The sequence below is a fragment of the Phasianus colchicus genome, chromosome 2 (genome assembly GCF_987193195.1).
Source record: "Phasianus colchicus chromosome 2, bPhaCol1.hap1.1, whole genome shotgun sequence".
NCBI classification, from domain to species: domain Eukaryota; kingdom Metazoa; phylum Chordata; class Aves; order Galliformes; family Phasianidae; genus Phasianus; species Phasianus colchicus.
The window spans coordinates 13,879,943-13,904,808 of record NC_143437.1 but is presented as its reverse complement, the minus strand read 5'-3'; the positions used below and the strand labels follow the sequence as shown (position 1 = coordinate 13,904,808).

Here is a 24,866-nt window from a genome sequence, read left to right as displayed (position 1 = left end):
GCAAACTTGTTTGAGAAGCAGTAGATCAGAACATCAGTCGGAACAAAATGGATTGTAGAAGAATCAAAGTCATGAGAGGAAGCATACTAAAAATCAACCAGTTCCCAAATTCACCATGATTTTTCCCAATAAAATGTGTTAGACAAGGTTGGCTGGCCTGATGTCACAGCTTGCAGCCACTGAAAAGGTTGATGTTCTTCTCTTAGCCACATGCTACCAGTCTCCTTTATGCTGCTTCTGGCCAGGACTCTACTTTGGCATGAACTGGATATAGCACATGAAGCTAGCTCTGGCTCTTTGCAGTGTTGGTAGGCCAAAGTTGTGACCTTACTGTACTTAGTCAAGGCTGGTTTGAGGAAAGGAGGCTCTGAGGTGGGCACAGTGAGTTTTCTACTTCTTCCACACAAATCTGTATGCATGCTAGTTTACCTTTTGCAGTGAACAACATTACTAATTAACCCTTTAAAAGCCCATGCTATTTAGACTTTGGAGAAAAGATGCTACTCTAAAATTTTCCATCTGCTTCTGTGCCGTTTTCTACTTCTGTTTCAGGAGAAGCGACAGCAACTCTATTTCCTCTGCTCCTTTTTGTGTCCTACCAAAAAAAACCTACCTCCCCAGCAACTTGGTGAGCAATCTCAGTAAACACAGACAGGGTGCCTGCCTTCAGGCGGCTTCTAACAACTGCTCAGCATAAAAAAACTTGCAAAGCTCTCTCACTGTTACTCACAATGGCTTTTCAGAGAAACACCGGCTGAGCCCTATTCCCTTTTGCCTACATATACCATTTCACTTAGATGATCTGAGAAACTATCCATATATGGAGCAAGGAAAGATTTAATTCAAAAGTGCCACAACAGTGCAAAACACCCTCTGACATGAATGGGAATGGTGCAGGCACAGATATTGCAGAGGTGCACTGACAAGAAGAAAGGATTTCACAACCCAGAAGCCATATTGATGGATTAAAATTAAATCAACATGCAACATTCCTGATCCAAAATTTTTATTTGCATGCACAGTTGTATCAGAAAATTCTCTTCAAAAACAGGTAGTTTACTCAGTCTGGGAACAAATAGGATACAAGAAAGTGGGAAGTGGGATGCTGTTATGTTATTTGACAAGCCATTTGTGACTCTGACAAAGTGATGTTTCTGTTGCATCACATTGTCCATTATTTTTTTCTGGCAATAGCTGTATTTCCTATGGAATCCTGCTACAATCAATGCTATCCAGGGATAGTGTTTCTTCTCAAGCTTTTTCCATGGTATGCAGCTTCGTTTCCAACACACAAGTCGCACATGCTGACAAGAATCAGATGCACCTGTTCCTTGACTACAATCCAGTCCACAGATGCAGATTTATAGAGCCTAAAAAGAAAGGGCTGGAGGGTGTGCACTAGTTGAGCTGGGTAATTTTACTGACAGAAGTTGTTTTTAGTATAAATTGTGTACTTGCATCTAAGTTTAGTGTGATTATAATTATGTCAGAAGTTTTGTTATACAAAAATAAGCAGCTGCTAAAGACTGAGAGCCACTAGGGACCATAAAGTATTCAAAGCACTGATTCACATTTGGTAATGCTTTGTCTAGCATGCCTACTGGGATGTCTTGCCTATGCTCTACCTTTATTCCCTGTTTTAGTGAAGCATCTTGTTCTTCATCAGTCATTACAGAGATTCCTCAGTTATGTTTCTGCTTTTCTTGTTGGACTGCAGTGTGCTTTTTCACCTTATTTCCTTCAGCAACCTTTCCACTTCATTATAAGCTCCAGATTTTTCCTTGCAAAGCAACACTATACAAAAATAAATATAGTGTATATAGTCTTCACGTTTTCCTGGGCTTGTCTCTAAAGCCTCAGAAGATTTATAGAGATACCAGAAATACATTTACCTTATGCAGAAAGTGTGGTCTGCAGAAGTACAGCATGCACATTAATGTGCTTACCAGGAAAGGAGCAAAGAAAGGGATTGCTAGCCAAGGGCAAAGAACTCTTTTCTTTAAGCTTTCAGTCAAAAAACAGTCTAGACATTTTTATCACATTAAACAGTCTGGAGCATTTAATAGGGATGTGACAGGAAGAAAAGCAGTCTGAACTAGCTGACCAAGTTTCTTGTGAGAAAAGCCTGCCGGGCCCAAGATTTTATTCTGTGCAATGGTAATTACTATGTTGGAAATGTTAAATGGTGATAAATGGGGTAAAGCTGGTTTTAGACATGTAATGATATTGCTTTTACCTGCAAGGTCTGCTATGCTTCACATGTGACACTGCTCTTGATTTTGGTGGGCATTGTGCTTTTTGAGTGTGTGTACCACACGTTACTAAGTTGTAGGAGGCCAGGTGGGTGTGACAGCATTAGTTAAGCATAACAGAACACTTGAGTGTAATACAGTCCATGCAAATGGCAAAACAATTTTTGTCTCTGTAAGGGTCCCATTGTCAACTTTTTGCTGTAACGAGTTGCTTCTGTTGATTCCCATTTCGACTTCTCAGTAGACTCCCCTGCCCTTGACCTCCACCTTGTGGTCAAGAATCAATTGTTTCCTGTTCCCAAGCATCTCACCCATGCACCCCCTTGATTTATCTGCTGCACAGAGGAATGCTGAAATGCTGAACTCCTTATCTCCAGGAACACTGCCATCCCCACATTAATAACCCCACTCTACTTTTGCCTGGAATGTTGGTGCTGGTTGTGTTGGTTATGCCACTTCTTTCTTCTTTACCCCACCTCCCACAGACACCAGCATGTTGTTTTGTTGGTCTTCTGTAGAATATCCTCCATCCGTTCCTTCCTTTCCTAGCCCTATTGTGGAAATTCAGCTTTGTACTTGGAATAATCTCTTAGAACTGCTTTGCTTGTGCTGTCCCAAACATTTCCATTTCAGCTATTCTCTGCTACCTGGTGTTCTTCTAGTGTTGTGAAAATGCTGCCACCTTCCCTTTTCATTTTGGTTGCATTACCCTTCTCTGGTATTTCATCATGTTATCAACACCCATCTCAATATCAGGCATCCTATCCCGCCCTTTCTACACTTTTTTGCTGGTTTCTTCCTCATCTTTTTAATGTTTATGTTCTTTCCTACAGATCCTTTTCATTTCTTTCTTCCCAGATGGTTATCCAGAACTAAGAATGTCTTCATATGTCAACATGATATGCATATATGCTCATCTTTCCTCAGTGAGCCCTGCTTGCTTATATTCCTACTGGTGTGATCATGTTCTGTTATATATCTATTTCAGCTGGATGTGCAAGCTATCAGCTCCCATTGACTTATTTTGCTATGTCTTAATGTTTGGAATTCAGAGAAGTCCCTTGACCCTGGCATCTCCATTTGGTCCAAAAAGGTCTGAATAAATGGCATCTTTGAGTATGCTGTAAATCTTGCTTTTTGTTATGAGATGTCAAATAAGCATTCAAAACAGCCTGTGTATGCCATACCATACTGGCAGACTGGCTCTCCTTTTTGTCTCCACAGCAATCAGACAAATAGGTTATGTACCAATGCTTTTCTTTTTATCACTTTCGGAATACTGTGTCAGATCATCTATTTGGAGCAATAAAAAACCTGAAATTACTCTCCTTCAGAAGTTTTCATGTACATTACGGGTAGCTGAATAAGCCAAAATGCATTCTGCGAAGAGATTTGGAGAGGCTGCTGGCTTGGAACACTATCCCACCCCTCAATAGCTGGCATGACTGGTTGTGCCCCACATTTTAAAGAACAGTTGCATTAGTATTTGGAAAGGCATTTTAGGGACATTGTTCTCAAGTAATGTAAACAATTGAAGGCATCAATAATGAGTGCATTAGTACTCCTGAAACTGTTTTATCCAATAAATTTATCAGAGATGTCTCATATAGTCTCATTTTACCCAGAAGAGACAATCTCTGTCAGTTCAATAATGCCTAATGTGACAGGAAACGTAGCACGCGCCAAGAGAATTGTTTTGATATTTGCTTAGTAGAAACATACATAAAGATTTCAGTGTTTTTCTGAGGCAGGGGTCAGTGAAGGAGACTGTGATATCATGGTTTATGAAGCCCCATTTTTCATTTATGTTGACTATAAAATTATTGGCTGAAAGACTGTGACTCTTTTTTCAGAATGCACTCTTTTTCCTACTCTCTTTCCATTACTTTCAGAGCTTCTGGGCAATGGCACAACAGCTATTTGAAAAGAGCTGGCTTAAACAAATTTTAAAAAAGGCTTACTCTGCCACCTACCTACAATAATAAAGTAACAGTAATAGTAATTTCAAGTTCAGCACCACTTTTATTTCCTTTTCAATCACTATGGGATTAAAGTTATAATTAACTATTAACTTGGTATGTCTCAAATATGGCTGTCAACCTTCTGTCCTGATGAAAAGACAGCTATATTTCCAAATTATAGGTAGCATTTTATTTTCAGCCTTGCCTCCTTTTGATACTTTATGTTTCAGAAATGTGGCAATTTCATTTTCAAAATAGATGAATAAATAAAGACCAGTTAATTAATATATAATGAGCTAATACTGGATGTTCTTGTTGATTAAAGATGTATAGCATTAATAACTTCTAGTTCTGGGACACTTTACCTTAAAGATCATCCAGTTCCATACCCAGTGCTGTGGGCAAGGTTGCCACCCACTAGATCAGGCTGCCCAGGTCTCCATCCTGGCCTTGATCACCTCAAGGGGTGGGGCACCCATGACTTTTCTTAGGAGCTTGTTCCAGTGCCTCATCTTCAGCTGACTAAATAATTTCTTTGTAACATCTAACCTAAATCTTCCCTCTTTTAGTTTAGAACCATTCCTCCTTGTCCTATGATTATGTGCCCATGTAAAAAATTGATCTCCCTCCTGATAATAAGCCCCCTTGCAGGTTTTTTTTTTTTTAATGTTAATGCATTTTAGATCTCTGAAATGACCTCTGAAGATCATCACCTTTGCTTTTGTCTGATGCTTTAAGCCAATGATCTGGTTAATTCCTGTTTTCTCAGAAATCATCTGGAAAACCAGTTAGAATTGAGCCCTGCAGATTACATTGTCACTTTCCTAATTTTAGATTTTAGAATAACATCTATGTTCTTGACAGCTTATTAGTTTTTAAAATATCTGTATGTTTTGAACAAACTGATATTAAGTCACGTCAAAACTTTTTAATAAAGTTTGGTTTGAATTAATGTATCTGACCATGGAAGGCATTATTTCAAACACAGAGATTTAGATGATATTACAAAAATGTGATCCTGACCTTTCATTAGATTTTATTAATACAAGAGTCTGTGTGAATGTTTGCAGACTGACAGTTGTAACGTCAAAATGTGTTCATGGGGCAGTAGATATTTGTATTCTGCTTTATTTTTGTTTGAGGTACTAGGCTGTGTTATTTCCAAAGCTTTTCCTTGTATTTTAAAATGAAAGACTGTGGTTATTAGTTTAGTTTGGAAGTTTGTGTTGCCTTTTCCACAGTATTTGTAGTTAATAATTTAATCTTAGAGTCGTGCAGTTGTTTGATGGCCTGGGATCCCCAACCTTGCATTCATAATAGGAATGTTGCTCTGTTATGGTTACTTGGTGTTTCTCCATACTTCCATTGGATTTCCTAGCAATTTAATATTAAACATTTATTTATGTATTCCTATCACACTCAGATACAGGAATCACTTCTGTCTGAGGATACATAACCCCAGAAAGAAGCTGAAAAGAAGGTTCTGAAGTTTTAAATGTCAGAATCACCCATAAATTTAGTTAACATAAAAGATACGCATACTTCATACCTATGTTACTGTAATTATTCAACATTTCAGGTTTTACAGAGTTGTGAAGAAAAATTGAGGGTCAAATATTTCAGGAAATACTTGATGTGCTGCAAGTGGTACACACTTCTCAGTTGTTGGTTAGGTGTACTTTTTCTTTATTTCCTTAAACTGATTTATGAAGTCAACTTTGTTTTAACACTCTACGTTTGAAAGCCAAGGAGTGAAGCAATTAAAGTTATTAGAACTCATTGTTTCTTAAATCAAAATACGTGGTATATACACATCATGTGGTATAGCAATTCAGAGAAGATCTTGAAAATTATGTATGGAATCCACTGTTTACATCAAAGTCCAATTCACACTCTGTTTCTACCTCAGGAGGGGATGACTTCCAGGATATGGCATGTTTGACATTGTGCTAAAGATAAATCTTGAATGCCTCTAATACTTCTCCTGTTTAACTAAAGAGAAAACTGATGTTTTCAACTTTTTAAAAACAACTTACTTTTATGTGTGGTTAGTGTTTATTGTTAGAATGAGCCAAAATAGGGAAAGTTCTAGGAAAAGGTTCTTCATTGTATGCTCATTTTGTGAAATTACGTGTGATCTCAACAGGTTAGAAGCAGTAAGTTACTGTTTGATGGATACTGAAGTATACATGTAAATAAAAATTAATTATCATAGTATATTTTGATGAGGCACTTTGCTAAATTCTGTGTACATTTGACAACATTAAGATAAATCATTTCTAGAGAAAACCCTTGCCTTTTAGTTTTATAAATTAGAACATGCAAACTTCAAAATTTCCATCACCAGAAAAAAAGAACAACGACAACAACAAAAAAAACCTATTTGTAACATTTGTGCTTTTGCATCACTGCTTTGTATTTTGTTTGTTTTTGCACTTAAAATTGTTACTACTACAGAGGATAGCTCAGAATTTTCCTTTGCTATTCCCTAATATTTCTGATAGCCAGAACTTGATTTTGTTGTATGGTTGCAGTTGTACTTTACCCAGAATAAATTTATTTACATTTCTGTATTATTATTTTTTTTAACGTCCCATTGACTTCTCAGAAAGCGTAGCGCCCCTTGAAAAAGGATGTGTGCTAAGTACTTAGGGCAGATAACAAGAGCTTTGGAATGTCTAGAAAGACTGGGCAACACTGTGGGTATTAACAAATCAGGAAGGCCTTTGGACAAACAGAAAAATAGCTAAGGAAACAATGAAGTTTTGTTTGACTCCTGTGGTCTATCATAGGAACTCACTCTACTTGTTAGAGATAATGGCTGTCATCTGAGCTAATGACTAAAGCACAGTTCTGATGGAGGGCCATCTCATTTTCAGCACTATGGCAAAAGCAATTTTTGTTTTCTGCTGTGAGCGCTCATTTCTTAGCCTGAAGCAGTGGGCAGCCCCACTGACCTGATGTGAAATGCTGAAGAAGAGGTTGGTTACAAACAGGCCACTTCTTGTTTTCAGCTAACCTTTCAGCTGCCCCTGCATGGCAATGCATTCCAGCAATTAAAACAAAATGAAAAATACATTTTCAAGCATCTGAGCTCTGTTGTATGTCTTTTGTTCTTTCTGGACATTCTTTTTTGGGGAGAACGGTTCTAAGTTGCTTGCATTAGCTGTGAGAATAATGTGTTTAAAAATAACCTTCCAAAAGAGTGAGCTCTTTAAAAAGAGAAAAAAAAAAAAAACAAAAAAAAACCAACAACAGAATTTAACCGTAAGAGAGCCTGGAGAGCTGTGAAATCTTGGAATTGCACTACAGTGCAAATTCAGCAGTGTGGGTCTCACTGTTATTTTTCACTGAGAGCTTAAAAAAAAACAACCCGTGTATGCATTTTCTATATGATAATGCTGGCACATTTGAGGCAGAAGAAATTTGTCTCTGAGGAGTAAATACATCTAGAAACAATTGTGGTATTTGCATATGACAGTATTTTGCAGCATTTTTTGTCAGAACACCATTGTTTCACTGCTTGTTAAGAGGGAGGAAGTTTTGCACACAGCTAGATTCTCACTCTAGATTACAACCATGCAACTTTATCCCTGCAGGTAGACTTTCTGAGTTACGATGAACTGTAATAAAAGCAAGAATTTGCACAGGTCTGCTGATATGGAGCTGGTTGTCTTTGTTATGATAAACCTTATAATAACAGTAGTGATGAAAGATATACATACTTAAAGAAGGGAAAGAGTAGGAAATTCGTCAGTTTTGTTTTTTTGTTTCCTTGTAACAGTAATAATAAAGTACATATGCCAGGGCAAGATTACTAACCTTGCATAGCGTTGTGTTGCTGTTTGCCCTTGTCTACATGGACGGTAATCAGTGCGCTTTTGAGGTAGTGTGATTTGAAGAAATGAGCGGTGAAAAACAAAGTATGGAGCCTCCTCAGCATTAGCTTAGCAGTGAGTGATTCATTCCAGAGGCAAAAATAATGTCACTGAAGAAAACACTACAGGTATTTTTATAATGCTTGTGGTTAAGCATGCTGCAAAAAGTGAGAGTTACGGAGTTTTAGGCTGGAGTAGATCAGCTCAGAGGGATATTGCTGTCCTTTCCAACGCTGTCTCAACATTGACAGGATGTTTATGGGATCCAAGGAGTATCCTATCCATCATGCTAGCCAGCCCTGTGAGTTAGTTTAGAATATCACCTCTTTCCCCAAACATTTGTCTGCTTTGTTTTAACAGAATCCCTTCCTCCTCCTGTTCAGCCACACCTTGTCCTTTGTTTGGTCAAAGAATGAAAAAAAAAAGCAGCCGAAGGTTTATAGTCCCTTCCCTCCCTGCACCCCAGATTTAGTGTAGTACAGCGAAGTATGTAAAAGAGGAAGACTTTTGTGTTAAATAATGCTGTTCTGGATATGATTAATTTTGTGTCCTCACCTTTTGGGTGATCCAGGTGAATCAAAAGGTGCTTTTTCTTAAGTGACCCAAATTATGACCTCATGCTTAAATCAGTGTTGAAAGAAAGGAATATGGATATAGTTCAAAAGCCATTTAACTGCTGCACTTGTGAGGCCTAACCTGTTTCTCCTTTGTGTTCATTGATAAAGACCTGAGGTGTATTTTATATGAGTAGGTTTTTTCTGCTTTGTTGAATGGTATTTATTCAGAGACTTTTTTATATTTTAAGAATCCTAAATCAGTGAAAATACTGGATTTTAGTTTTTAAAATCTGTTTTAGAACTTTAGACTTAGAATGTGACTGTTTTTAAATTTAGTTCCTTAATCATCTATCTCTCTTGGTTAAGTCTTCACACATTTAATAATTATTACATTTCTGTAAAGACATTACTTCTTGATTCTTGTTATGGAGATGCTATACACATGCACATATTTGCAATCAAATGCATGTTGAAATGTTACATTTGTTTGTTTTGTTTGGTGGACAGCTGGGGATTTTATTTCTTTTTCAGCTTTGGTTGACCTGCTTAGAAACTGATGAAGACTCAGAGAGCTCCAATGAGTAACAAAGGAGTATTTTTATACTTCATTTTGATGATCTTAAATGCTGAGAGGGTTATGGAAGAACATATTTTTAGAGTTGTGTAAGAGATGTGAGAGAATGAAAAGACCTTTTCTAAAAGCTCTTTTCTTCACCTTCTACATTGCTACCAAAGCATATGGTTAAAAATTTTGTTGGATTTTGTCTGACTCCTTACTACATGTACTCAAGCCATCTTTCTCTCACACTTCTTCTCAGTTCATCTGTAGACCATGTTGACTTACAAGAGAGTACAGCTAAGGAAGAGGTATGTGAGATGGTAAATAACAATGAACTTGAGTCCCTGACACAGACCTTGATTACTTGCTAAATTATGAGCAATCAAGCATGTTTTCTTGCAGGTAAATGCAAGGTTATGTGAATAAGGACAATCATTCTAGTTTGTATGACAGAGGGCTGTGCTGGGCTTCCATGTGCTGGTCTCAACCCTTGTCTTCAGAAAGGCTGCAGGAAAACTGGAGAGTTTTGAGGCTGACTCCAAAATTTGTAAAGTGTGCTTTTCAGTGAGAATCTGAACAATTCAATCTATTTGATTTCAGAAATGAGGTAATGAAACAACTTCATCATAGGAAGTACCCAGACAAGGAGACAATATCTCTATCAGTTATCTTTCAATGACTAGATGATTAAATCAGCAAAATTGAAATTGTCAATAAAGTTGCATGTTTGTATTGCTGAGGTAATTAGTCTTTGTGAAAGGTACGTGTCCATTCAAACACTTGTTACATACAAAATTCAGAGTGCTAGATGCTGGATGAAATGTTGTGATGTATTTTATACAGGGGTTCTGAGCTGTTGCAGAGCTTGTAGGTTTTAAAATCTGTGTCTATAAGGAGTTCAGTGTCAGCTTGGAGAAAGAGGAAGAAAAAGGCTAAAAACTGTGGGTATAGTATAGAGGCTGTGAAAAACTATTCTTCACAGCCTTGAAAGTGTCATCATGTTTCTTATGAATTAGAGCAGAATACATCGCTTTCTCAGAAGGACTTCACAAGCTGGTGGCGTGTGCTGCTGCATAAAATACCTATCGTATTAGAATTGAGTTTGATTGTTTCAGAGAATGAATTCATGTAACATGCAAGGCTTTGAAAACAATATGTATCCTTGATGTCTACGCATCAGTGCGCAAAAAAAAGGCAGAAGGTGAAGAGATAAGCAGATCAAAATGCATTTTGCCTTTTTTTTTTTTTAAGAGTAGGAATTTTTTTTTTCAATATAAAAGTAGCTGTTCTTAAAGGTAGTTTTGGACAGAGTCCTTTAGAAGTTATATCTAAATCCTTTTGTAGTTCTTGGTTGTTTTTTTTTTTCTTGCTAGAACATCTTTGGTAAGAATAAAAACATGGCAGAGAAGAAGGGTACTACAATATTCTTAATTTTTTTTAAGCACTTTAATCAGTTCTGGATTTAAAGCTCAGTCAAAGTAGACATTTCAATCTAAGAACATTGTGGAAGCATTGTTACCTAATTGGTAATGTTTTAGTCTGCTATTCAGAGTTTTGGCATAAGCAAGCACTGCAAAGATGGTTTGCATAGCATTGATGTCACAGAGCGCTGTGCTTTCCCTTTAATTTTATGTATGCTTTTTGTTCTGCTTACTTACACAAACTTTGCTTGGGCTGATTGCCTGCATTATAACAGAGGAAGAATTGTGCTGGTTACACTTAGCCCTGTATCATGTTACTAGAGCTGGTCAATAGTGGGTAAATGTAAGATTAAGGCAAGCATAGCAGGATATTTTCCGCAGTATTTGCTTCCTGCTTCCTGAAATTTAGATGTTTCTGACCGTCATCAACTTGTTGACTCTCATTTCAAACACAATGGTAGGGAGAAGCGATTTTTTCACCCTGGGTTGTCCTTCTCTTTGAAGGCAGGGGATCTCACTGGCACTTTTCCATAGCAGTACCTTCAAGGTAGTGATGACTAGGGAAAAAAGTGTGATGATACAGCAGGAATCTGGGATAAACAACTTCCTCCTTTCTATAACCTGTCCAGCAAACATAGGACTAACCAGTGCCTCATTAAGGTTTAGTGAAGAGTGCTGTCTCTTGATGCAAAGGGGATAGAAATTTGAATTACAAGTTGCAGCACTGAGTTTGCTTTTGCAGTAGTTTCAAATTGTCCCCATCTATAGAATGGTCTCACAGTCATGTGTTGCTTTGTTGCGAAAATCGCATCCCTCTTCTGATGAGTGGAAAGCTTTCTGTGTCAGCTCAGGTCTAGTAAAAGCAGTGCCAGTATGTAGGCACTCTCTGGGGACATGGAAGGGGAAAACAGTCCATCAGTCTTTTTCTGAGCAAGGATGGGTGCTGCACCAAAGGTTTCTTTGGACCCCAGCAGAAACAAGTGGTGACCACTGAGGAGGATGGCCTGGGTTTTCCAAGGAACTCTGAAGTCAGAAAGCAGCATAATCTAGAAAGCACGGTGGTCTAATGTATGAAGGAGTAACCAAGATAATATTTATCCTAGATGTGACATCATTAAACTGTTCATTTCACAGAGTAGCTGGGATTTCCTGTGCAAAATGAAAAGCAACATAATGTAGAAAGCACTAAGGTGTTGGACAGGAATTTGGTAAACTTTATTGTAAGGTCTGCATGTTCTGGTTTCTGTATTGTATTCTAATTAGTATCTTCTTTTATTCACAGTCCCGAACTTCCACAGCGAGCAAAGATACTAGCTAGTTTCATGTAATGCCCTATATTCCTGAACAGTTTTTCCTTATGGATCTACATACTGTTGATGTTTTCAGTTATGTATAAAATCTTACTGAAAATACACAAAACTTTGCAAAGTATATATAGATTTTGAAATTTAAAAAAAAAAAAAGAAAAAAAAGAGGAAAAATGTATTTTGGCTATCTAATATGCAGCGCAGTGGGTTTTGTTTTTTTGTTTTGTTTTGTTTTGTTTGTTTTTTGTTTTTTTAATTCTGTCGTCTTAGTACCTGATGTTTTCCTGAGAAAAGAAGTACTCCTGTTTGTTATCAGTTATGATACTTGTATTGCCTAGATTGTGTTATTCCAGTCCTATTATACTCTAGGAGTGATATAACAGGTATTTAAACTAAAGGGATGCTACAGTGACAGGTGTTTCTTTCAAATAATTAAGTTGACACACATTTTCTGATCGTTTTTTCATTTGAGTTATGGAACAAAAATAATCTTGTGAGTAAAACTTTTCATCTGGAAATGCACAGTGACTTGTTAATATCCCTTTGTGAACAGAAAAGCTAACAGTTGCTATTTTTTCTGTTTGGACTTCAAAATATTCCTTTAAAAACACAGCAATTGAACTCAACCCTTCCATTCCATTTCAGGTTTTTCTTCTATAATCATGGCAAAACCTTATGAATTTAACTGGCAGAAGCCAGTTCCCTCCTTTATGCAAGATGGAGCTGTGTTTGATAGATACGAAGAGGTAAGAGGCCATTTGCATTTCATTTGCTGTTCTCTTCTAAATGTGCAGATGCTTCAGCATATTTCATGGTTTGTTTTCATTGTACAAGAATTTTCACATAACTGAAAAAATGTATCTGGGGGTGAAATACCATTCCATTTTATTGCTTTACAGCTTTTTGCTTTTAAACAAAATAACTTCGATGTTTAATCCCACTGATTTGCAATAAACTGAGCAAGAGAAAGGGAGATTTGGATCAAAATAGCTGTAATATCATAAAGATCTCATCTTGCAGACCCATGAAGCACACTACTGAACAAAGTGCATTCTTCCATTTTTTTGTACATGTATCAAATTGAGTTGGGGTGGGAAGAGGAGTTATTTATATATGTAATCTAAGGACCTACATCTGATGGGGGCAAGTAGAAGAGCATAAATCATTAATATTTTAGATCTAGAGTGGTTTTGTCTCTATTAGAAAATCAACATGTGATTTGTCTGAAATATGTTTACTGTGATTCCAGCTTCATCTCTGCTTTAATCCAAATCTATTACAGAAGTGCAAAACAGGCCATTTTACACAGACAGTCAAAATAAAAGGTGGAAACGTTCACCTTATATTTACCACTGATACATCTCTGAGAATGCTTTTTTCAGGTCTATCTTTAATCTCATTTGGACAGGAAGTTATCTCACTGAGTACCAATAGGGATATTAGGATTTTCCTTTTACCTTTTGAAATGTAGCTAAATGTGTTTTTCTTGTCATGAGGACTGCCAAGGCAGCACAGTTCTTTCAACACGTATTTTCAGTTTTGGGGACAGATAAGCTAAGAAAAACTACTATTGAATGCCTTAGAAAGAAGATTCCTAAAAGCTTTGTTTTTCCTTCAGCAAATGCTGTTCCAGAAATTCATTGTGTAAGCATCCAGGTGGGAGATTATGGGCCATGATTTTTCTCTTGCACCTTAGATGAGAAGTGGAGACTGAACAGATGTAAAAGTTCAAATGCTCAGGTCTCAGTGTGGTATATACTCAGTGAGGTGCCTGGGTTCTTGGTATAGCGGTAGAGAGAAAGTACTGTCATATCACCACCATGTGCCTCATAATAAAACAATAAAATAGGAGGCATTACTTTTGGGACAGCCTTCATGGAATTCTTGGTCCTTGCAGCTGAACTTATTTTCTTCCAAAACTCCATTGAAAGCTGATCTTACTTGCCACAGCAAGAGCAGATCAGTGTCTGTCCTTCCATGTGATGTGGTCTGTCTGCGTTATTTGCTGCAAGTTTTGCTGCAGTGAACTCCAGGTTTGCTGTGTTACAGCTGGAAGTCTGGTTTGCTTTATTGAAGGGATCTCTTCTGAAAGCATTAAAAGGCTTTCACTTGGGTGACTAACTTTATATTTCATCTGCAATTTTACAAGGGCTGTAAAAGAAAAACAAAACCGGTGACTCAGAAGTTAAGATCTGTAGCCTTTAAACAGTGAACTCTAGATGGTGTAGCTGTTTCATCCTGTCAGATTTATGACACACATATGCTATGATTTTATTTTGTTGTGGTAGTAAGCAGCTAGACTACAGAAGAGAAAAATAGCATTGCTTTAGGGTTATAATGCAAGCATAGCAAAATCCAATCCCTGTACTTTTGGGCTTATAACTTAAAAGATAAATGTTTCAGATCTGGCATTCTAGTTTTCATTGAGATTCTGTACTTAATTCCCCTACCTTAACAGAAAAGACTAGTGGGGAGAAAGATAAATGATAAGTGAACTAAAGTCACACAGCAAGTCAATGTAGAACAGGGCCCCAGGAATCCCAGTGCAGGTTTTGAGTGACTAAATAGCTCTTGTACAGCTCAACAGGTCCGTTATTGCTTAAGTTTTGTTGAGCAGTTAGGAAAATCTGGGTTACTGTAATGTGGGGTGCTGTTTTCATCCATCTTTTGCTGATAGGTGAGTCACTTACCTGGCAGGATTACAAAATGGCAGAAGTATTTTTTGAGCAAAACGGTATTGATTTTGAAAAGTCTAGAATAGAACTGTCTCAGAATATGAGAAGAAAACAATCAGACACGATTAGGAATCTGACTGGTCATGTTGCATGTATATGTTCTCATGGTAGGTGCCTTCTTTACAATGCAAGAAGACAAATTGCAGAAAAAAGAATTTAGTGAAAACACTCAAGGCTAGGGTGGGACATCAGCATGAATACGGCTTGTATAAACACCTGTGTGAAAACATTTTTGGTACATCAAGGGCTTTTTGATAGATGGAGATGCAGTAAATACAAAAAAGCTGCCTGCCTTTGATTGTGAGTAATCTTTCTGGATAATGCAAGAGGCAATCATTTTGATTGGTACCTAGCTGTGTTTTTATATGAAATATTACAGGATACCAGCGACTGTAAAACTAGTAATTCTGAGTTGTCAGGCAATGAGTACATTTAATGAAGGATGAGTGCTGTGGTGAAGGCGGGAAAATAAAAGCTGTAGTGGAGAAAGACAGCCAGAGCAGTGCATGCTGAAAGCCTATGTGTAGTGGTATTTGGTCAGACAGAGCTGCAGCAACTTTTTTTTTCTGTCTTAGCTCCCTGTCTGTAAAAACAACATAATTGTTTGCTACATGGATGGAAAACTACTGTATGTCAGTTTTGTCAGTGCTATCCTGCATTGTAGCTTAATTTATGATGCATTACTTGGGGCTGGAGGTATATGGAGGAAATTTCTTTTTTAATTCAGCTTATCAGATATTTTTGCCTTGTCTAGTTCTTCTCATATGCTATCCTTTCTTAATTCCTTTGCTAATTGATGTTCTTCAAATTCTGCTTGTCAGATACACTGGCTACAAAATACTTGAGCAGCATTGGCATTGTCATAGTCTAACAGAAAACTACTTCCTGATTTCTGAATGTTAAGACAAAATGTTACCATTTGATGATCCTGAGCATAGTATTAACAATAAATAATTTTAACCCTTACAAAATTTGAAGTACTGAAGTTTCAATAAATATTTTTAAAGTTCAATTTCATTAAGACTTTTGAGGTAAGAATCAGCATTTTTATTGAATAAAAGAGAAGCTTTGTAGTTGCATAGAGAAGAATGAAAATATTCAGTGCATCGTAGTGATTAAAATGCTGGTGAAAGGACGTGTCACTAAAAATTACCATTTTTTCATAAGCCTCTCTCCTTATTTCTAATTGCTTAGGAATGGCAAATTCTCCAAGGGAAAAATGTAACAATCTTGTGTCTTTTGAGCAATACATTAATTCATGACATTTGACACTAAAATAATGGTCTATTATTCTCTTTTCTATAGGAATCTTTTGTCTTTGAAAGCAGTTGTCTCTTTCAAGTGGATGAATTTGGCTTTTTCCTGAGCTGGAAAAGTGAAGGAAAGGTATACTATGGTCATGTCAGGAATGTGTATATTACATATTATCCCACTTGCTTCATATTCTAGCTAGTTTTGAAAGATCTGAAATGTTGTGCTACTTTATATTAGAAACTAACCTTAGTTCCGTTCTTTCAGAATTTACAAAAATGAAGTACTTAAGAAGGAATTAATAGAAATGTAAGGGAAATGTACTGTTTAGTGTTAATCAATAGTGATTGCAAATAAAATATGTTATTTTGGCTTTATGTCCTAACAGATCTTTGAACTTGCTTTTTTTTTTTTTTTTTTTTTTTATACCATTTCAGGAAGGACAGGTGTTAGAGTGTTCCCTGATCAACAGTGTTCGTTTTGGAGCTGTTCCAAAGGTACTCTATAGTTAGTTTTTATTCTTCTTTAGACAGAGAATATTTAAAATGAAGGCAAAATGTGGAGTGGAGTTCATTTATTTAAAAACTACAGACAGCAAAAGTTTTCTTTTGCAATCACATTCTAAAATCAAGTGATTTGGAGTAATTGCACCGGGAAGAGTCTGTAGTCTGATCTTCCTGATTTAGTACTATGCCTGGCTTTCAGAATGCTCTGAAGGCTGAACAAAAGATACTAAGTGTATCTATTAGGTGTTCTTAATTACTTTTCTAACGCTGTATTGTAATACATGTTTTAAGAAATCAGGAAGAAAAAAAAAGGTTTTGTATTACAAATTTTGCTCCTATCTGTTCTAAATTTGTTGTTTCATTAATGAAAAACCTAAAAGCTTTGTTTGCATGCATGTTCAGCAGTTGGATCATCAGAGAGGGCAGAAATAACTGGGATCAGTGGTCATTATCTGTGCTTTTGAAGAATTTCTGTAGAAATCCAAAACTTTAGAAATATTTTAAATTGTATGCTTGAGTAAGCAAAATGAGAGTTTTCCTGAGATGAAAATTGGCCCTCTTCCTCCAGGCCTTTAGTTTAGAAAATTTCTTATGAAACAAGGTTAACACCTCAGCATTTCTACTTTCAAGTGCTAAGTCCTTCTGTGTTACCTGTAGATAATTATCTCTTAGTAGTTCTCTTGGGACTCCATAAACTAAAATGCTTTCCCCGTGGAGAAAGGGGCATGAGGAGAGGTAGTGCAGACAACACCATGCTTCCTGTGCAGAGTTCTATAGCAGTATGCTTCAAATTTCACCTCTGTCTTATTCCTTATGCTCATTAAATCTATAGCATTTGACCTTCAGCAGAGAGACCAGCTTGTAAGATGTATAATGAAGAAACAGCCCAAAAGTCACACAGATGATAACTCTCAGTAGTTATTCAGATTGGGATAATTTATTTATAGATTAATATTTTTCTCTATTTTCATTCGTGCAATTGATTCAATTTACTTTTTTATGACTAAAATATATGTAATTTCTTATTTAACTTTATGAAATGTATTTAAAGTACTTGGTTTGCATCTGAGCCTTCATGTTTGTGTTCATATTTGTTAAAATGTATAGTTTTCTGGATTTTCACACAGTGATTATAAATGAAAGCGCTCATTTAGGATGATTGGCAAAGATTTAAAGATGTTAATGTGCATGGAGATAAAGATGCATCTTTACCATAGTGCATTATGTAACAAAAGGACTACAGCTCTAACAAGCTCTCTATTCTTTTTAACAGGATCCCAAAATACTAACTGCACTTGAGGCTGTTGGAAAATCAGAAAATGAGTTGGAAGGACGGATAGTGTGTGTTTGCAGTGGTATAGATCTGGTGAACATCAGCTTCACTTTTATGGTAGCAGAAAACACAGAAATTGCCAAGGTACTTCACAGTTAAGGAGTGTGTGGGAGGGGAAAAAGAAGAAAGCTCCTCAGTAGTACGCAGTTGTTTTTCTGAAGTAAATCAGCCTACTCTGCTGACTGAAATACTTGTTCAGATATTTGCTGCCACACTCTCAAAAGGACAACAAACATCCATTTGAAACATTATGTAAAATGCCTGCATACTGTACTAAAAGGACATAGTGATTTTATCAGCCTTTGTCTGCATGGTAATTTATCAAAAGTAGAGAGACGTACAAGACACAGTGTTCCCCCTAACTGTTAAGCATCTCTGTGTGGGGCTTGCACAGTAGACTATGTGAGATTATGCTGTGAATTTGTAACACATAGTGATACTAAAGAGAAGTACAATTACTTTTATTTCCACAGTAAGTTGAGCTCAGCCCTCCAAAATTTTATTCAGCAGTTATCTAATTGTATCATGGAGTTTACATTATTTGAAAAAACAAAGACAGGAAAGAAAATTCTGTACAGTTGAGAGGATTTCAGTGCACCCAGCTTCTTTTCCGTTTTCCTTTTACATAGAACAATCTTAAGAAAACAGTGGTGCTTTTTTACATGGCATTGTTCCTCAGAGTTAAAAGTTGCAACTCACAGTGTAAGTTCTGGGGCTCCACCAAGTCCTGGAACTTAATCTATCTGCTCAAAACTGCTCTGACAAACTTGATCCTGAGTACTGGTACTGTACGAATCCTGTACGTATACTTAGATCCAGACATTCAAAGGATTTCAAAAATTCACATTTTTTGCTTTTCTCTCCTGATTGTCTATACTTAACAGTGTATTATACCTAGTTTTGCCACTGAGATATATACTGATGAGAAGAATGATGAGTAGTATCTAGTAGTAACTTTCTAAGTTGCATCTGAAGTGGCAGTTTAGTGAGGATATGGGCATATGGGAATCGATTGGGCCTGTAGTGGTACTGGTGAAAGGCAAGCTGAATGTGAGCCAGCAGTGTACCCTCTCAATCCAGAAAGTCCTGGGCTGCACCAAAAGAAGCATGGCCAGCAGGTTGAGGGAGATGATCCCGCCCCTCTGCTCTGTGCTGTGAGACCTCACCTGAAATATCCAGATGTAGAGTCCTCAGCACACCAGATACATAGACATGTTAAAGTGTGTCTAGAGGAGGGCCAAAAAATGATCCAAGGGATGGAACACCTCCCTTACAAGGACAGGCTGAGAGAGGTGGAGCTGTTCAGCCTGGAGAAGAGAAGGCTCTGGGGAGACCTGAGAGCAGCCTTTCAGTATCTAAAGAGAGTTTCTAAGAAGGAAGAGGACAAACTTTTTAGCAGGGTCTGTTGTGATAGCAGAAAGGGAAATTATTTCATACTAACGGAGAAAAGATTCTGGTTGGAGAAAAGGGATATAAGAAAAGTTTTTTACAATAAGGGTAGTGAAGCACTAGAACAGCTTACCCACAGAGGTCCTGTGTGCCCCGTCCTTGGAGACATTCAAAGTCAGACTGGACCAGACTCTGAGTGACCTGATCCAGCTGTAGGTGTTCCTGACCAATTCGGGGGAGTGGGACTAGATGACCTCTAAAGATCCCTTTCAAATCAAACAATTCTATGATTCTCAGTCTTCACTGAACTTCAAGTGTTACTGTTCCAACAGAATGTGCGTGTTTGCTATCTCCCCACTTGTCTCCAAACTCCAACTCTGGTATTTACATTCTATCTTCTTAAATTATATTGGTGTTTTAAGCTGATAAATTGGTTTTTATTTCAATTCTTAAAAAAAAAAAAAGCCACAAAATAGGGTGTAGTCTGTCTGATCGCAGTCAGCTTTCATCGATACTCCAAAAGCTGCTCCAGTGTGATAGTAGGCAGTGAATATAATAGGGAGAAATTTACATTTAAAGTTAGCAATCCTGTTTAAATCCAGACATATAAATTATTGTGTGTAAATTATAACACAGTTTACTCAGTATACACTTCCTGTGACCTAGTAATCTGATAATCTGCTTTCCCCCAGTCTAGGACATTTGAATGGGCCAGTGAATATTTGGAGGGAAATTTCCTTAGTGCAGAGGCAATGCAGTGCTAATGTGAAGGCACTCTGGCCTATCCAGAGTTGGCAAAACTCCAATGAACCTTTTGTAGTTTACCAACGTAAGATTTGGACTTTGTCTTTTTTCCTTATCCACCTTGCTGATACACTAAGGATATTGTCTTAAAAGATTATCCTAAGTCAAGTCAGCTCTTTTTACATTCTTTACATGAGGAGGTAGTGCAAGGACCATCTCTGGCACTGCCCTGCTGGTAAAGAGTTTGTGTGAACTTTCCAAATTCACCTCAAGGAAGTGAATTATCTATTTAGAGGTGAAACTTCACTTATCTCGTGGTGGATTGGGATGGGAGGCAATGAGGGAAGGAAGGGGGTGGGGGTAATCTTTCATATTGGCATAGAAAATGGCCATTTTCTACAGTAGTGTTACTTAGAAATTGAAACACACATTGATGGCTAGCCTGTAAGGCACTGGAGTGAATAGCAAGCGTGTGCTGAAGTACACTGCTAATCATCTAAAAAGCATACAGGTAAAATGGCAGCCTTATTGTCCAGATAATAATACGTGGTATTGGAGATGACTGCAGTTGGGAGCACTTCATTTTGATGTTCTGAAATTTCTCAGTTTTTCAGTTGGAATGGTATTTTTCATTTTAAAATTAATTTCACTTTGTTTAAAATGGTTAAATGGACCACCATGGTTATGATAATGAAAAAAAACGTTCTGTTTCAGTTGAACCTGATTTTTTTTTTTTTTTTTTTTTTTCTGTGAAACAAGTTATTAGTTGTTTGCCCAAATCATATAATTTGAAAACTCTAGCCCTGGTGCTCCATAGCCGTGCATATCCCTACTGCGTTTGTCTGAATCTGCGTACAGAAACAGACAAAGTGAGTTTTCCAGACACTTTTAGAGTAGACCCCTCTAATGCTGCAGAAGTGATTCCAGGATTTTTTGAAGGGTGGAAGTGAACTATACACATCAGGCAACTCACATCACAGCGTGTGTAAACCTCTGCTTTCCAGATGAAATACCTGAAGTAGGAAGAGACCCTGTTATTTTTGTAACAGAATTTTTGTGCAATATCAGGTAAATCTGTGTTCCTTTTGATCAGGTAGGGGATGGCTTTTCACTGTCACTAGTCTAGTGTCCTGACTTTCTCTGTCTCATTCTTTAAAGGTATGGTAATTTTCACAGAACATAAATGATTTTTGTGATATGTGATTTGAGAGAAGAGGGACATCTACTGGTCAAAACATTGATGGATAAGGGCAAAATATCAGGAATCCCAGCCAGCCACTTGTTTCTAGATGAGAGCTGGGAGTCACAATTGTATTCTCCATGGGTTTCCTGAAACATCAGGCTCTTAACCCTTTATTCTGATAGGCAGACACAGGCATTGGATATGAAATGAAAGAGAACGCCACCTATCCTCCCTGGCTTTCCCACTGCTTGAATTTGCAAGGAAAAAGCAAAGATCAAATAACCTCAAGAGGTCTGGATGATGCCTATAAATAAGTCACAGATGACCTTATCTGGAATTGCTTGATCTGTAGATTACAGGGGTTTTTTGCCCTTCAGATCTTATGCCCCTTTTAACACTCCTAATTTAAGGTTGATGGCCAAAAGAGATCTGAGAGGTCAAATTTATCTGTGCACCCTGCTGTTGCTGCCAGTGTTTAGTCAATGAACCTCAGCTAATTCAAGGTTACTAAGTGCCTGAAAAGCATTTGAGTACTACAGCAAAATATGAAAGAGTGCATCTTCAATACATTTTTCATGAATCTTCTTGTTAAAGAGATATCTGACAATGTTGGATCAGGCTAGAGAAAAACAAGACAGACTGCTTATCACAGCCTGTAGCATACTTTCATTCTGGCCTTTGTCAGCCAGAATGTCAGCCTAAATGTCTGCTGTGTGTAAGATATCTTTGTCTTCATTTTTATTTCTTTTCAAGGGTAATCTTTCTCTAAGATTAGATAGCAGGGCTCAGATTCTTCTATATGCATACAGAGTAATTTTTGGTATATAGAGAACCATTCAGGAGTAATATTGACAAATTAAAGGGATTGAGCCATATGTTGAAAATCTGAAAATATTTAGCACTAATATAAATGAGAACCAAATATATCCTGTATTTCTGTCAAAAATATTTTGTAACTCCACTTTATGTGAAGCCCGACTGAAGTGTTTTTACCTCCCTCATTTAAGACCTTCATCTTGTTTATAGTATTTTCCTTTGTTGGAGAGGTATTGCTTTGGAGATGCTGAGATGCTGAGCACAAAGAAGGATAGTTGTACATTTGTGTATTTGCATAGGCTTACCGGTATTTTAATGTAATCTGTAAAATTAGCAGAACTGTCTTAGCACAAAAGCAAGGATGCTGCTGTGTTCTTCTTAGTGTATTAGCAGGCAAAAATCTGAGCTCTTCTTTCATCTCATCATCAAACAAACGTATGTTTAATCTGGCAATGTTATGCTGACAGGAAACAATATATTGCCAGCTTGATGTCTGTCACAGTAATCAGGTTTTGGATATTTTACAAATATTTCTATAGTGGATCAGAATGCCTTAAAAGTGATTATGAAGATAGATACTTGGATACTATTCTCATTCAGAAGAATGTTTCATATCGAACAGTTTACAGAGAGTTTGAGTATATTGCACTGAACCTATATATCAATCTGTGGATGAGGATTATTTTAATCATATATTGTTTCACTTCTATATAGCATGTTCAAAATCCTGACACTTTTTTTTTTTTTTTTTTTCCCCTAACCTCTCTTATTCCCAGTTTTAATTTGAGGCTAGCTGGTAGCCGTGGGAAATATCAGATGAAACAAATGCTCCAGAAACTTCTTTAGCCCTGAACTGAAGTACAGGCACCCAGATGCTACATCATTATGCAGCTGTGTAGTATGGCACAGATAGGAAAATGTGGCTCTCGAGCTGCCATATCCAGCCCTGGGCACATACTAATGTAAAGATGATTCATAGATGGGTAGAGTTACTCTTTTACTTGCTGCCAGCAGAGAAGTGATGCTTCTGTGTTTTATCAGCATTTGGCTGCAGTTCTGTGCCCTTTCCGTGTACACGAGGCCAGTTCCTAAATTGGCAGGAAAGGCCTTATCACTGAATAAAGATTACAGAGCATCTCCAAAGTGGGAATCATTGGGATAATTCCTGCAGAGATATTATTTACTAAGTGGGTACTGCATTGATTTTTCACTGTACCTATATTTTTTTCTGTCAATGTTCCTTTTTTTTTTTCTTTTTGGCAACTCTTCTTCATGTGGAGAAGTAATTGTTACTGAGTGCAGGGTAACCTTACTGCTGAATGTAAATGTTACATCTGGTATAGTTGCAGTCTGTTACCTTCAAATCAGAGTGGATCTGAATTGTTTATTTCCTGCTGAAATGGTGACATTGGCAGTACTGCACTGATAATAATTTTTAGCAGAAATATATGTCTTTTTGAAAAACAAACTTATTCACAACATACAATTTGCTTAAGTAAATCTTGAAGACTTTTTTTTTCTTTGTTTGTTTGTTGTACATACACCATTTTATTTTTTGTGTCGGTGTTAAAAGGTTGAATTCCTTGTAAGGAGACTAATCCAGATCAGGATTACATTTTATACAGCCATGACAATGTTGATGTAGCAGTTATGTAACATTTTATTCTAATTTGCTAAATAAAATAATTGATAAATCAGAGTCAAATTTTCACTATACGAGCAATCAGAATGAAACAGGTATTTATCCTAAAATTATCACAGTCTTCCTGTATCAACTTAGGTGAGGGAATGTTTGTAGAAAAAGAGAAGTGTTTCCTAAGTCTGTCAACAGCTTTCAATTGTATCAGTTTTTTAAAAAAATACTCTGTCTTCTCATGAACCTTACTTTCTTTATATCCCTAGACAGCATATCCATACTATGACTATTAAGTCCTCTTATTCTTGAAGCTGGGAAAAGAGAAATAGGAGAGTAATCTGATTGTTTGTTTCCAAGCACAGGTTTGCAATCTGCTTTAGAGGTGACACTGTGTCCTATACATCTAAGCATTGTGGGGATATGGTCTTTTTCCCTGGCAGAGACTTGCTGAGCTTTAAAGTGTAGAGGAGGTTAGACTATTGGGACACAATGAGACAGCGAGGGCAGAGCAAATGTTACAGGAAAAGAGAAAGAGCAGTGCTTAGAGAGATGTTTAACTGATGGGGTTCTACACTTGCATTACCTCACTACCTGGTTTTCTGCCTACTGGACTGGCTTCTTGGTTGTATAATGCTCTCTCACTCCAGGATGCCTGTCTTTAGGCTGTATCTCATGTATTTCAGATGTGATAACAAAATCAAAGGTAAATAATTCTGTGCATTATAACAAGATGAATGCTTTAATCATAGAATCATAGAATGGCCTGGGTTGAAAAGGACCTCAAAGATCATCTAGTTTCAACCCGCCTGCCACAGGCAGGGTCACCAACCAGCAGACCAGGCTGCCCAGATCCCACATCCAGCCTGGCCTTGAATGCCTTCAGGAATGGGGCACCCACAGCTTCCTTGGGCAACCTGTTCCAGTGCACCACCCTCTGAGTGAAAAACTTTCTCCTAACATCTAATCTAAATCACCCCTGTCTTAGTTTAAGATCATTCCCCCTTGCTCTATCACAATCCACCCTTGTAAACAGCCCTTCCCCCTCCTGTTTATATGCTCCCTTCAAGTACTGGAAGGCCACAATGAGGTCTCCCTGAAGCCTTCTCTTCTACGAGCTAAACAAGCCCCATTTCCTCAACCTTTCTTCATAGGAGAGGTGCTCCAACCCTCTGATCCTCTTTAAAAGCTTTAAAACACAACTGAGAAAACCGCAAATGCTGTACTTTTCTCTTCAGTCAGACTTTTATTTTCAAGTTATTCTTGGATACATGCTTAATCTATTTGTATGCATATTTTATGCAGTGCTTCCTAAAAATATATCTATATATATAACAAAGT

General features: G+C 37.3%; 1 protein-coding gene across 13 annotated transcripts in view; it reads left to right on the top strand.

Moving 5' to 3' along the window:
- PLCB4 (phospholipase C beta 4) overlaps positions 1-24,866 on the top strand; it is a 201,971-nt gene that overhangs the window by 95,020 nt on the left and 82,085 nt on the right. For 12 of the 13 annotated variants that reach the window (XM_090134834.1, XM_090134833.1, XM_090134829.1 and 9 more), the window contains 4 exons: positions 12,581-12,681; positions 15,976-16,056; positions 16,359-16,418; positions 17,701-17,844. In XM_090134834.1, coding sequence (XP_089990960.1) covers positions 12,598-12,681; positions 15,976-16,056; positions 16,359-16,418; positions 17,701-17,844 — 369 coding nt within the window. In that variant the 5' untranslated portion in view covers positions 12,581-12,597. Of the gene's footprint in view, positions 1-12,580; positions 12,682-15,975; positions 16,057-16,358; positions 16,419-17,700; positions 17,845-24,866 lie in introns of those variants that run through there. The other variant, XM_090134837.1, reaches the window with a different exon arrangement.